Source organism: Lupinus angustifolius, chromosome LG04 (genome assembly GCF_001865875.1).
Source record: "Lupinus angustifolius cultivar Tanjil chromosome LG04, LupAngTanjil_v1.0, whole genome shotgun sequence".
In the NCBI taxonomy this organism is placed as follows: domain Eukaryota; kingdom Viridiplantae; phylum Streptophyta; class Magnoliopsida; order Fabales; family Fabaceae; genus Lupinus; species Lupinus angustifolius.
The window spans coordinates 14,707,792-14,720,441 of record NC_032012.1 but is presented as its reverse complement, the minus strand read 5'-3'; the positions used below and the strand labels follow the sequence as shown (position 1 = coordinate 14,720,441).

The 12,650-nt window shown below is 32.1% G+C and overlaps 2 protein-coding genes and 1 non-coding gene across 5 annotated transcripts; 2 read left to right on the top strand and 1 right to left on the bottom strand.

Moving 5' to 3' along the window:
- Nucleotides 933-5,641, top strand: LOC109345961 (omega-6 fatty acid desaturase, endoplasmic reticulum isozyme 2). 2 transcript variants are annotated; one of them, XM_019585277.1, is made up of 2 exons: nt 933-1,043; nt 4,263-5,641. In XM_019585277.1, the coding sequence occupies exon 2, from the start codon at nt 4,276-4,278 to the stop codon at nt 5,434-5,436; it is 1,161 nt and encodes a 386-aa protein (XP_019440822.1). In that variant the 5' UTR covers nt 933-1,043; nt 4,263-4,275; the 3' UTR covers nt 5,437-5,641. The 2 variants fall into 2 exon arrangements, with proteins under 2 accessions (XP_019440822.1, XP_019440821.1); XM_019585276.1 differs by having other exon boundaries at nt 938-1,045; nt 4,267-5,641.
- TRNAA-UGC lies at nt 6,532-6,604 on the bottom strand. The gene has a single exon. It is a non-coding gene; the product is annotated as a tRNA-Ala (tRNA).
- On the top strand, nt 6,692-12,650 carry LOC109345960 (DNA polymerase delta small subunit). Of its 2 annotated transcripts, none has more exons than XM_019585275.1 (15): nt 6,692-6,786; nt 6,907-7,036; nt 8,086-8,192; nt 8,304-8,430; nt 8,684-8,791; nt 9,323-9,438; nt 9,525-9,608; nt 9,977-10,045; nt 10,126-10,197; nt 10,282-10,373; nt 10,453-10,580; nt 10,800-10,901; nt 11,020-11,087; nt 11,944-12,035; nt 12,566-12,650. In XM_019585275.1, the coding sequence occupies exons 1-14, from the start codon at nt 6,730-6,732 to the stop codon at nt 12,001-12,003; spliced, it is 1,320 nt and encodes a 439-aa protein (XP_019440820.1). In that variant the 5' UTR covers nt 6,692-6,729; the 3' UTR covers nt 12,004-12,035; nt 12,566-12,650. The 2 variants fall into 2 exon arrangements, with proteins under 2 accessions (XP_019440820.1, XP_019440819.1); XM_019585274.1 differs by having other exon boundaries at nt 11,944-12,022; nt 12,564-12,598.

Below are 12,650 nucleotides of genomic sequence, written 5' to 3'. Positions count from 1 at the left end.
TACTGGATCTGAATTGTCTTTCTTCCTACATAATTGATCTAGGGATGGACAATGATGTATGAATTGCTTTTACATTTGAGTTTAATGTTACTTAGTCATCCAATTATTTGAGGAATTGGAAGTTGAGTGATTACTTAGGAATGTTACATTCAGGGGACTGATGTGATTCATGATTTATGAAAATGTGCGGCAAATTCAGTAACTTCACAAGTTATTAAGAATTGAATCCATGGATGTATAAAGGGAAAGAATGATGAGTTTCGATCCCGACCATTTTGTTTTATTATCTAAAATCGTTTACTTAAGTTATTATTATTCAAAACCAATGCAAATTTATCAACCAAATCTTGTACATAGTTGCTCAATTGATTCTTGTAGGAATTAGTATAAATTCACTCCGCTCCCTGAAGACGATAACCTGGTACCTTACCGGATTTTATTACTTGCTCGATACGGTACACTTGCTGTTATATAAATATCTAACATCTAACTAAATAGTGAATAATGTAACAATTGTGTAGAAATTTTTTATACTGTCTTACATATATATTTCACTATTTTTACATTATCTAATAATTTCATTAAACTATGTATCTAACCTAAAACTTCATAAATGAAACTAGAAGTATTAATATGATAAAATGATTAAAATACAATCTCATAATCATCAATGACTAAAAACAAAATCTACAAAATACAAATTTCATACTTACACTAAAAAAGTAAAACAAAAAATGTATACGAATAATGTAAAAGTTTTATAAACGATCGATGATTCATCATTCATATTTATTCATTATTATTTTTTTTAAAAAGAAAATAATATAATTGAGTGATAGATAATATACTAATCATATATAAACTTATACATTATAAAAAAAACTAAATCCTAATAGGGAAATTAGGCACAGGTGCTTAATAAATATAGCTTCTCTACGCCTCAAACTCTTTGCCCCTTCTTTTCACTCCCTCTCCTTCACACATTCTTTCATTCAGCGCCACCACAATAAACCCTTTCTTCTCTCTCTTTCTCTTTCTTTCAGGTACCTTTTTTCCTCTTATCTTTTCTCTCCATTTTTTAATCTCTCTTATTAGATGCAATGAATCTCAAATCTTAATCTTTTATTCATTCACTTTTCGCATTAGATCTAACAGTTCCACTTTACACTATCATTGGTTTCCTTTGTTGTTTTAGATATATGCTTCAAAATAAGATTTTTGGTTGTTTTTTATAATTTCTGATTTTATTGGGGGCCACTTTGCTAATTATTTTTACATAATGTGGTTGCTTTATTCTCTTGAATAATTGAATAAGCTGTAATTTTTACAAAAAAGGGGTTCCACTATATTCCATATTCCATGATGACCAAAAGGTTAATATTTGATTTTTAATAATAAGGATTTGTTTGGAGTAATAAACACACATTAAAAGAGATTTGTTCTATATGCAAGAGGTAAGTATTACAGAAAAAACTGTACTTTGTACACAACGTTTATAATTTATTGTTTCTCTCAGATCTATTGAGGAACATTTTTTTTCGTCTGTATATATTTCAGAGTTTTTTTCCAGTCTAAAAAAATGGCAGAACTATAGTTAAATGGGACTAAATTATCTTATATTTTTCATTAATATTTTGAATTTTAGTGATTTCTATTTACTCATAGTGAATAAAGTTTTATTAACCAGCAACTAAATCTTTAGTTAATGTTTTATTAACCTCCTCGTTTCGTGGTTAACTCAGTTATTTGAGTCCCTCATTAATAATACTTTGAATCCATTTAAAAAAAAAACTTTAGTGACTTATTTTGTTTAAGAGTAATGATTTCTATAACAATAAGTTATAAGTTTACAAATCCTGTCATGAATGTAGAAGAAAAAACAACTTTATTTTAAGATTTATTTAATCAGTATATTTAAGATTTTTGATAACCATATAAATATTTTCAAGATTTTCTCCTTCAACATAAAATAAATATTGGAGGCATTTTTTTTCATAAGGACGAATTTGTTATATTTATTATTTTAATTTTGGTATGCATAGAAGAGCATGAAATGTATTGCTACATAGATATTTTTTGTCATAGTCTATGGCCTGATAGTGATATTTATTTTTATGCATAGTTGATATTTATTTGGACCATTTGATTGGGACCATATGAATATTCTGATTCTCTATTCCCATTAATGTTATAAAAAAATCTCAGTATGCGACGGAATTATTGTTGACAACTACCTAGCTGATTTGAAATTTAGCATAGTTTTATTTTCATGCCATTTATTTTGTATATTTATCTTATTTTGGTTTATGATATAAACTGATATTATATTATGTGTCGATGATGTATGGATTATTTTTAAATTATTATAGTAATGAACTTTCCAATTAAATACACATAGCTACGTGGAATTTTTGGGTGTGTTTGAAACATGTGAATCTTGACACATGCTTAGCTTGCTCGTGTAAAATATCTAGGCTACTTTATTTGAAAAGAAATATTATATAATTATTGTTCTATACTTTTTTCCACAACAAAAAACATAACTCATTAGACATACTGGTATAATGGTTGAATCATTCATTAACTAAGTAAACCACATTCTAGCTAAATTATATTTATTATAATGATTATAGTAAATTTATTTGCAATAACCAGGTTCGGATTCTTAATGTGTCTGATTTTGACTGATATTCCTAGCTTTTATTTACTATAATTGTTATATAGTTTATCGTTTATATATATTAATTGTATGTGTGTAATTATGGACTTTGGTGGCAGTACTAAATTATGCTCTATTTAATAGAAATACATTTTGAACACGGATCTGGTTAATTAATTTCATAAAAAAAGTACATACTTAATTGTCACGCGTGGACCACGCTGGTAGGTGTGTGGCAACTTATATTTTCGGTGCACGGGCTAAATTCATTGATTCAGTCATGTGGAGACTATAAATGGAGCGAAATATATATATATATATATATATATATATATATATATATAGTCAGGTCAGTGTAAAAGATTTATACATTTATATATAATAATATATCATCTTTTGGAAGAATTAACGATTATTGAAAATAAATTATGAATGATTCAACATGTAGTGTAAGTGTAAATTTATATATTTAGGAGGATGAGATTAACAAGTAATTGTTGATCTAATAGTGTAAAAGTATCTTAAGCAATTAGTGCACTAGGAAAAGTTAGTTTTCTGGGATCAAGATTAAAATCAAAACAAAATATTTAACTATAGGAAAAAAAAACTTTGAACTTCAACCCTATCCATTTCACTGCACTGTTTCTCTTATATCAATTTAGTTTAAACTGAATTACATACCTAACTTGGAACTTGTTTATTGCTTAGTTTTAATTTTTGGTCAGTTTTGTTTGTTTGTGCAAGTGAAAAAAAATGGTGGTAAGTCCAATACAAGAATAAGAATATAATGGGTCAAAGCAATCTTTTCTGTTAGATATTGTTTTCTTTTCCCTTAAGGTGAGATTACTAGTTTACTACTAATATACTATAAGTTATGACAAGTTGCTGATTTTTTGGGGCTAAATTAATGTATATGTTGACTCATGATAACGTGTATTGTTATCTTTTCTCATATCACATGGGAAGTATGAAGAAACTGAAAAGAGTAATTAGAAGAACAACTTGGTTACTATCATTTCTCTAGGCATTTGAGAATGACAAGTCTAGATCTCTTGCTTTAAAGATCAAACATGTTCACTCTGTATGCATTTTGAAAGTATTATAGGTTACAGTTAGGGGTGAATTTCCTGTGTTATATTTCACATAACATTGTAAGTCTTAAGAGATAGATACAAAATCATTATGAGCCCAGGGTCCTGCAAAATTAATATATATTGGGACTTGTAACTGGAGAGTACCGACTACCAGGGACGCTCATTGTTACTTACTGGGCCACGGGAGAGAGATACTACACCTTGAACCAAAATCTCAAGACAACAGTTAATTTTCACTTATAAATCCTTTCTCTCATCCGGTGCGACTTAACACTTGAATATATTCAACATCCTTTGTAAATTTGATTACCCCTTTGTTTAGTTTTTGCATTTATCTTTCTTTTCATCTAACATTGTCATGTCTAAATCTCAAGGATCCATTCCCTTATTACTGATAATCCTAGATGCTATTCTAGTTCCTGTAAATTATACACTTGGATATGGCAGACCTCTGCTTATATTACTTAGAGGAATCTTTTAACAAAATGATCTGTTATTGTTATTTACAGGTTGTGTGTGAAGATGGGAGCTGGTGGCCGAACCTCTGTTCTTCCTCCCAGCAGAAAATCAGAGGATGACTCCGTGAAGCGAGTCCCTTTCGAAAAACCTCCATTCAGCCTTAGCCAAGTAAAGAAGGCCATTCCACCTCACTGTTTCCAGCGCTCCGTTCTTCGCTCTTTCTCCTATGTTGTCTATGATCTCACCATAGCCTCCATCCTCTATTATGTTGCCACACATTACTTCCACCAACTCCCTAGTCCTTTCTCTTCATTGGCATGGCCTATCTACTGGGCTATCCAAGGGTGTGTCCTTACTGGCGTTTGGGTCATTGCACATGAGTGTGGCCACCATGCATTTAGTGATTACCAGTGGCTTGATGATACTGTCGGCTTTGTTCTTCATTCGGCTCTTTTAGTCCCTTACTTTTCATGGAAATACAGCCATCGTCGCCACCACTCCAACACGGGATCTCTTGATCGGGATGAAGTCTTTGTGCCTAAAAAGAAATCAAGTATCCAATGGTACTCTAAATACCTTAACAACAACCCACTAGGCAGATTTATCACACTTACTATCACCCTTACCCTTGGCTGGCCCCTATACTTGGCTTTCAATGTTTCGGGCAGGCCTTACGAAAGGTTTGCTTGTCACTTTGACCCATATGGTCCCATTTACTCGGACCGCGAAAGACTCCAAATATACCTATCTGATGCAGGAATACTTGCTGTATGCTATGGGCTATTCCATTTGGTCATGGCAAAAGGGCTTGCATGGGTTGTGTGTGTTTATGGAGTTCCATTGCTAGTGGTGAATGGATTTTTGGTGTTGATCACATTCTTGCAGCACACTCACCCTGCATTGCCACACTACGATTCGTCCGAGTGGGACTGGTTCAGAGGAGCTTTGGCAACTGTGGACAGAGATTATGGAATTCTGAACAAGGTCTTCCATAACATAACAGACACACATGTAGCACATCACTTGTTCTCAACAATGCCACATTATCATGCAATGGAGGCTACAAAGGCAATTAAACCAATTTTGGGCGAGTATTATCGGTTCGATGGGACGCCATTTTTCAAGGCGGTGTGGAGAGAGGCAAGAGAGTGTGTTTATGTTGAACCAGATCAAGTTACTGAGAGCAAAGGTGTGTTCTGGTACAACAATAAGCTTGATGATTAGAGTTGTTGTTACTCAATTGTTGTCTGGTTTAAGGTTATAAGTTTCCTCGGTCACAATTGTTAGGTTCTTTGCTTATTGGGAATAATTTTGTTGAACCTGGTATTGGTAGTAGTAACAAGATTGTAGCATTATGATTTACTTCATTGCAGAATAAGATGTAATGTCTTGAGAATGAAATAAAAATTCAGAAATTTCTCTGCAGTAATTTGGAGAATTTATAGGATGAAATGAATTAGAAAAATTTATAAACAATCATTTTAAATGGGTTAAACACTGGTTTTGAGTAAGGATTTTTGACATTTAGTTGTGCAAAATGATATTTCTAGTTCATTTCCTATTTAAACATAGATAACATAATGATAAATTTTTGATGTGATAATGATATATCAACAATCGGAGGAGAAACTCATTTCACATCTTAGTTATCAATACTAGAAAAATCTAATGATTTAAATTAGCGAGTAGATGTAAACTATTAGATTTCCTTAAAATCGATGTCTAAAATGTGAAACAAGTTTTTTAAAGTGGGTAAGGGAATCTCCTCTCATTTATATGTTTATAAAAGTTATAGTTTTGACTGTTTGGTTGATTTTTGCTATTAATACTTAATAGTATCCCATTAAAATATTTTTTAATGCACCTATTTCTTGTGGTTTTAAGAAACAAAATGTTATTATGTACCAAAAAAGAGAAACTAAATGTTATGCAAAAGACAAAATACTTACAACATAAATATCCATAAAGGATAATTATAATGGGTGTGGGGGAGTAATTGGTACCCACATACCATAATTTTATTCCCCTAAGAAATATTATAAATTTTATTCCCCTAAGAATATTATAAATTTTATTCCCCTAAGAAATATTATAAATTATATTAATTTTTTATTATTATTTCATAATAAATTTTTATAAATAAACTATAATGACAGAAAAGTGTAGATACAAGTTATTATTGGTGCAAGTTTTAATATTAATTATTGAAAAAATACAAATATAAGTAAACTTTAAAACCCACATGAAAATGTAGACTAATGGATATAAAATGCACTAATTTCATTGTCATCTATATCTTTAGTTATAAAAAATGAAAAATGGAGATGCAGGGGATCGAACCCTGTACCTCTCGCATGCAAAGCGAGCGCTCTACCATTTGAGCTACATCCCCATATGTTTACAACAGTGTATATTACGTCTTTATAACATAAATGTATAAAAGAAGCGTTCTATATATAATGTGCTAGTTCTTGTTCTGAGTTACGAGTGTTCGAAGTGAAACAAGTTTTTCCCGCCATGGGAATGGAGAAAGAGAAAAACCTTCACAGATTGCAATGTTCCTATGCCTTATTGGTTTCACTACTCTTTCTCTTACTCTTTCTTCCTTAGACTCACGATTTATTATTCTCATTTTTGTTGTGTTTGATTTATGTAACTAAGTTAAATTTGATTTAATAAAATTGAACATTGCAGGATGAATCATATGAAATTGGTAAAGAAACATATAGAGGGCAACAATACAGTCATATTTACTTCGCTCGTCTTAATTTGATGCGTACTCTCTTACATTCTCTTGTCTCTAATTGGAAACCCCTTTCTCCTGGTACCTACTCTTTTTCCTATAACCTAATTCCACCTTTTATCTATTTATTACTCTTTTTTATATGTTTTTTTATTTTTAAGTTTAATTATTGTCTTACTTGTCATTATCATTGTTTAGGAGGAAATTACACTGATATCTCTTTTAGTTTAGACTTATATGCCCAAGGTTTTAAATAAGTAGCCTTTTCGGAAAGTTCGAAAACCTTTACATTTTGGACGATGGGAGCATTTAGGATTGATACGGCCATAATTATGGTTGCAATACGTTTTGGATGACTCCCAAGATATTGACATATCGGTATTTGTAATGATGACGGACCCAGATTTAAAACTTTGGTTATGCTTAGTTTTTTCGTTTCATAGATGAAACTATTTCCCCGAACGTAGTCAAACTTCCTTTTATCCAGGGTCGAATTGTGGTTCTCTCCCCTGGACTGTTGTGGCCCTTGCCACTGCACGAGATACCTTTGTGGGTTACAACATTCCTTTACATTTGTGTTATCATTGCATAGTTACTCTAGAAGTAGTGATGCTTTTAATTAAGTGGACTTAGGGACGTGAGCTTTACTTTTGGAATGAGAAGAGTGTTTCCAGTTAGTTGTTGAAGTTTTAAGAAAATGTGATTTTAAAGTACTCTAAAAAAGTGAGTTTTGTTAAACAGGTTTTATGTAAACCAGAAGCTGTTTTGCATTTGGCTGCAACTATTAAAAGTATCTCTAGTGAAAGCTTTGTAAAGTACTTGTGCTTTTCAGCTTTTTTTAAGCTTCTTTTTTAATAATAAAACAACTCAACGAAACAAACATGTAAGTGTGAGAAGTGTTTTTTTTTTGTATTTTTGTTGTACAAGTATAGCTTAAATAAACAGGCCGTAAGTCAAACCTCATGGGAGAATAATATAATTTATTCTTATTGTGACAGTAAAGTAATAATGTTATGACTACTACTTCTACTTAAGGTGGATGACTTTTTAATCTGATATTTGTATGTCATATCAGAGTGCCTTAGGTTTGAGTTTGGTTTCAATTATTTACTGGTTACTGTTTGGTGTAGTGTGCCCTGTGTTGGAATTGGAAGAGGGCAAGGAGTGTGTCATTATTGGAACCCTCTATAAACACATGAAGCTCAAACCTCGTGTTCTTGATGAGTATTCTAAGGAGGTAGGAGTTGGGTTTTTCTTTGTGTTTTTTATATAAATCTTATGCTTTTCTGTCTGTGAAATTTGACTGTAATATGCTACACTGCTGTATTTATCTGCCTATAATTTACAGAGGTCCACAGTTCCGCTTGTGAAGCCTCATAACTTCATTCACTCAGATGATTATCTAGTTTTGGAAGATGAAAAAGGGCGAGTTAAGCTCGGTGGGAATTTCATTTTGCCTTCTGTATATGCAACAGGTCTGTATCATAATTCACAAAACTTATCCACAGTTGTTGTAAAACATTATGTTAGGTATCTGTAATCTCTTTACTTTTCCTTCATTATGTTAGGTATCTGTAATCTCTTTACTTTTCCTTCCATATTGTATTTTTTTGATGGGTTGCACTTGGCTACTTCATGATATTTGCTCTTATGGAAATAAAACTTGCTTTTCATACAAATGGTTGTGTTTGGCACTTGATGATTTTATGGTAACATCATCTGTGACAGGAGTTGTGGTGGCTTTACATGGAAAGGAATCTGGAGTGGGTGATTTTTTGGTTCTGGATGTTCTAGAAGCTGGCCTACCACCACAAATAGACCGGCCCCTTAAATCAAGTATTTTCTCTATCATTCACATCTGCAATGCTTCTAAGATATTAAAACACATGCAAAGAACATGGCAGATTATGATTTCTCATCATCTCACTTTCTTATTTTAAGATGGATGAATTAATGAGTATGATCATGGATTAGAATTATAATTTCCTGTATAAAGGGCTGTTTGAGTTGTCTTATATTATCTGCTAGGAAGTTGTGGTGTTTGAGAATTTCATTAGCCAGCAAGCATATATCACGCCCGGCTTCACTCTCTTAATATAGTTTCTTTCCTTTCAATGGCATAAGATTTTGTAGTTTCTGCAAAGAAACTAGTTTCTTGATGTGCTCTTTATGTTGTCAAACTTTAAAAGGTTATATGCAGTCATAATACTCTTGCTTCTGTTAACATGCTAATGATCAATAACAGCCTTTCCATTTACTGATTTTAACAATACACCTTTGCTTCTCATTTCTTCATTTTTTGTTACTAAAATTTCCAATTTCTTAAGAATATTGGCTTTAACAATTGCTTTTATTTGGATTCAACAGGGGAAGACAAATATGTTGTTCTTGTGTCAGGGTTAAGTATTGGGAGCAGCAACTCTAACCCTCTTCAGTTTCAGCTTCTCATTGATCATATTACTGGGCATTTAGGAGATGAGATGGTAAACCTGTTCTTCTCCCAAAGTCCTGTGCTCATAATTATGTAACATTGAAAAGTTTTAACTTGTCAATGTTGACAATTAAACAGGAGCAGGGTATAGCATCTCAAATTGTTCATGTTGTCATTGCTGGAAATTCTGTTGAGATACCTGCTGGACTTCTTAATGGACAGGTACTATAGTTATTGTAGACAGAGAAAAGGATCTTAGAGAGAAATCCATGCCTCTGTATGTCAGTTACTACTTATTTTCATTATTCAGTGTACGGAGATGTCTTATTTCTAGTAGGGGAAAATAATATTTTCTGTATAATACAACGTTAGCTGTATGCATGATAATAATAGAAGTAGTAGTAATAATAATAATGAAGACTAATATCTTAGGATTATATTATAATCATCTGATGCATTTTAACATTTCCTCTCAAATAATTAGATTGAGGTACTACTTAGCATATTAGAGTTTCATTGTAAACAATTAGATGAGTACTACTCAGCACCCATTGCAAATTTTATTTAGATGCTTTCATCAATATTTGCAGAATTTGGCTTCAAAGGATCTCTCAAGGATAGCCGAACCAATAAAGGAACTGGATATTATGTTGAATCAGGTTCATTTCATCATTTTGATTCTCACACTGTATTGTTTTTTCTTCCTAAATAAAGTTGCTTAGTTTTTACTTGTATTTAGATTGCTGCTGGTTTGCCTTTGGATATCATGCCAGGACCCAATGATCCTTCTAATTTTGCACTACCACAACAGGTTCTTACATCATCCTTTAAGAGTCTATATATGCTTTGTATAATATGTGTTGTTTAACTTTATGACTAAGATTTACACTTTCAGCCATTGCATAGATGCCTTTTCCCTGGGTCATCAGCTTATAACACTTTTAGGTCTTGTACAAATCCTCATTGTTTTGAGCTTGATAATGTTAGGTAAACATGCTATTTTAAGTATCATTGTCTTTGCTTCTGAATCTTCTATGCATTAAACATGATGCACCATTACTTCCAGGTTTCTCGGGACATCGGGTCAGAATGTAGATGATCTTGACAAGTATTCAGAGGCAAAAGATAAACTTGAGTTCATGGAAAGGACATTAAGGTGGAGACATTTGGCACCCACAGCACCCAATACTCTTGGTATACCTTATATACGCTTCAATGCAAATACACTTAGTTCCCACTAGCTTGGTTATCAATCTGAGTTGTTTTTCACTTGTCTTAAATTTTTCTGTAAGGTTGAACACTTGGCAATTGAATATTACCTACTATTTCTGAAGAAATCTAGAGAGTTATAATTCAAATTTTCTCATTTTTTTAAACAAGTTCTTTGTTCTGATATGGATTTCTGTCATGCAGGGTGTTATCCTTATACTGACAAGGATCCTTTCTTCATTGATATCTGTCCTCATGTTTACTTTATTGGCAATCAGAATAAATATGAGACCCGAATTATAAAGGGTATTTTTATTCTAAATTCTACTATTCATAAATAAATGTTGCTTCTTTTTTTCTGGTTTGCATTTACTATAACTTCCTTGCCCCCAAAACTCAAATTTATTTTGCACGTTGATTTCAGGATCAGAAGGGCAGTTGGTGAGACTCATATCTGTTCCTAAATTCAATGAAACTGGAGTTGCTGTTGTGGTGAGCTCTCTAATTTTTACTCTATCCTCTTCAAAGCGGCTTTTTCATCCTTATATAACTCTCGATGGTCATCAGTAACTTATCTCCAGTGCTTAATGTGACGGTATTGTCCTTGATAGTGTACTAATTAAATTTACCTTTGCCATTGCATTTTAGTCCATTAAGAATATATCCTCAATAAATGACTAACAACCTGGAAGTTGGCTTCTAGGCTAGAACAGCATGTCAAATAAATTTCACTTTATTTGTGTTTTTAGACTTCTACCAATATAGGGTTTCCCTCAAGAAAACATGAAAGGTCGAGCAATTATCATCTCAAAACTTGTGCTCTTTTACTGATTTTGCTGCATGGACAAAATCTTTTGGATGTCTGTTCAGTGTTCATCAATGTTAAGATTGGTTCATTGAGCTTTTCCAGTTATTTTTTTTATCGGCTAGGACATGACACAAGTAGGTTTGATATGTAGATACTATTTTATTTCACTATCATAACTGAGAGTGATGATTTTTCCATAAAGTCATCCAGCTGTAAGATGTGGCAGAATAATGACAGATATTGATTCCAGTTTGGTTAAAGGTGATAAATGCATCGTTGAATCAAGTAATAAGGTCATGCTAACTTGTCATTTTATTTAAAAGTTAGAAGTTTATGTTCAAATCTATATGGTTACTGCGGATTTACGTTGTTAGGGGGTTTTCCTCATGTTTGATGAAAATGTAGACAAGATCTATATTCGTTTTAGAGTTGTTTTCTTTGCTTAATTCTATTGCTGTGACATAATAGAAGGTTTCATCCGACGTGACTTTTGCATACTTTTTACAGATACCATAATCTCCTACCTTCTTTTTGTTGCAGTTAAATTTGAAGGATCTTGAGTGCCATGCCCTCAGTTTTGGAACTCAGTTAAGCTCATAAGACGCAGAATGAAGTACTGGTAAATAAATATGTGACCCTCTAATTTACATTGATCGGAAAATAGCCTGGCTTCTCTACTGTAATAATTACAGACACAATTTGTTTTTTGTCTAAGTTCTTTTGATTCCTAAGGCTAATGTCATTTTTTTCCTAAATGGTATTGAATGTGTGTCATTCAACGTGAATATGTTTTTAAAAGTAGTTTGGATTCTCCAGAATTTGTTCTGTAACAAATCATTTTCTCTTTTTAAAGTAGGAGGGGGAGAATCACTTTGTGTTCTGTGCTTAACATCTGTTCTTTTCTTCAAGTATTCGGTTTTGTAACTTTGCATCACTTGCTATCTAGTATTCTTGATTGTGTAGTATTCTGGTCTAATTATTATTAGATAGATACAAATATTACAATCTAAATTAAGCTTGTATTGTATTGTCAAATTCATCCTATTTGCTACTGTGCATATATGTTTTTTCTGCCTTTAGAAGCTAGATTTAACATTACTAAACTATTTATATCCCAGGTATGATAAATAACATAAGTTTCTGATGTTTTTATATTACAGGTTATAGGAAGTTTGTTGACTGAGGATTAAGAACTGAAAACTGAGGCTTAAAGTATTTATACATTGTTCATTTTTTAGTTTAATATT